A 1,480-nucleotide genomic window follows, 5' to 3' on the forward strand; every position below is an offset into this window, starting at 1 on the left:
TTCTGTGGGTTCATATACAGGGAGGACAATGACCAGACACATTACATGGTTCACATCCACACAGGGTCAAGCTGGCACACCTTAGCGATGGCGGAAGGTCCAAAGAAGGACCACATGAGCTCAGGTAATCAATCATCTTACCACAGGGATTCATGCGTTAAGAGCCAGGTAAGCCGACAAGCGGCTACAAGAGGGATTTGAGTTTACTGTGACCTATACACATGAGTTCACTATCCAACCAACAGTGGATTTAAAGGATGGGAAATTAAATGCAGAGGGTGGCAGCAGGTCATGAAAGTAAAAGGAATTTAGTCTTGAATCTCAGATGATACCAGTTTGCAAGATTAACTGGGAAGAGGTACTATTTGTTCACCCAGTGTCAACTGAATCTCTCCTGGTTAAAGCAAAGCTGTCCTGAGGATAGACAGTCTCCATCCTTCATTCTCAGTTTCTTAGGATAGAAGATTAGCCACGTGTTCCAGTTACCCTGCTCCTTGTAGATATCACCATGCTGCTTTGTCACCTCTGCCTTCTCTATCCCACCAATACCTCCTCCAGGACCACCTGCGTGATCACTGTCATCTCTTTCCCACTGTCACTTCCACTTCCACCACCACCTCCATCTTCCCTGTCATCACCTCCACCTCCAACTTCATTTCTACCTCTACTATTATCATCAGCAGCTCCAACAGCCCCTCTACTACTACCACCCCCATTTCCATTTCCACCATCACCTCCACCACTATTATCACCACCTCCACCATCACCAGTTCCATCACCACCCTACCACCACCACCATCACCATTGTCTCCATCACCACCTCCCCTCCATCTTCACGAATACCCCTTATCACCACCACCACCACCACCACTACTATCACTTCCACTAGCTCAAACACATTCCACTACCACTACCTCCTCTCACCTCCACCATTAATGTTTCCCTCCACTTTCACCACTACCACCTCTGCTTCCACGAACTCCAATATTGTCACCTCCTCCACCTACATCATTTTCTCCCAAACCACCTCCACTTCCTCTACCAGCACCATCTCTATCCCTGCCTCCACCACCACCATTACCACCCCCATTATCTCCATTATAACCTCCACCAACTCCAGCAACACCTCCACTTCCACTACCAATACTACTACCTCCACCATGACTTCCTCCATCAGCTTCTCCATCACCACCTCTACCTACACTTCCATGGCCACCTCCACAACTGTCACCACTTTTGTCATCATCACTACCCCCACTAACTCTACCACCCACCAGCATCCCAAGCCATCACCTCCACCACCGTTGTCACCACCTCTACAATCACCACCTCCATCATGTCATCACCTTTGTTACCACACTAGTGTATCTGTAAGCCAGGAGCTAAGGGAAGTATTTTATAACCATTACCTTTATTTAATTCCCACAGAAACTCTATGAGGGGGAGGTGGTTATTCCTCTTCCCATTTTACAGATGAAAG

At 47.8% G+C, this 1,480-nt stretch overlaps 1 protein-coding gene across 1 annotated transcript; it reads right to left on the reverse strand.

The window, feature by feature from the left end:
- Nucleotides 1-534: 534 nt before the first annotated feature.
- LOC113626626 (glycine-rich cell wall structural protein 1.0-like) lies at nucleotides 535-1,280 on the reverse strand. The gene is made up of 2 exons (XM_027118379.1): nucleotides 1,008-1,280; nucleotides 535-783 (listed from the first exon to the last, which is right to left on the reverse strand). The coding sequence occupies exons 1-2, from the start codon at nucleotides 1,278-1,280 to the stop codon at nucleotides 535-537; spliced, it is 522 nt and encodes a 173-aa protein (XP_026974180.1).
- Nucleotides 1,281-1,480: the final 200 nt, after the last annotated feature.

The sequence above is a fragment of the Aethalodelphis obliquidens genome, unplaced genomic scaffold, assembly GCF_003676395.1.
Source record: "Aethalodelphis obliquidens isolate GAN/ISIS:26980383/991018 unplaced genomic scaffold, ASM367639v1 scaffold18, whole genome shotgun sequence".
In the NCBI taxonomy this organism is placed as follows: domain Eukaryota; kingdom Metazoa; phylum Chordata; class Mammalia; order Artiodactyla; family Delphinidae; genus Aethalodelphis; species Aethalodelphis obliquidens.

Excerpts from the sequence above, each read along its gene's own strand:
- LOC113626626 (XM_027118379.1), bottom strand. The coding sequence starts at position 1,280 with ATGCTGGTGGGTGGTAGAGTTAGTGGGGGTAGTGATGATGACAAAAGT. Across the intron at positions 784-1,007 it reads GTGGTTTGGGAGAAAATGAT|GGTGGTGATGGAACTGGTGA; the intron begins GTAGGTGGAGGA and ends TGGTGGTGGTAG.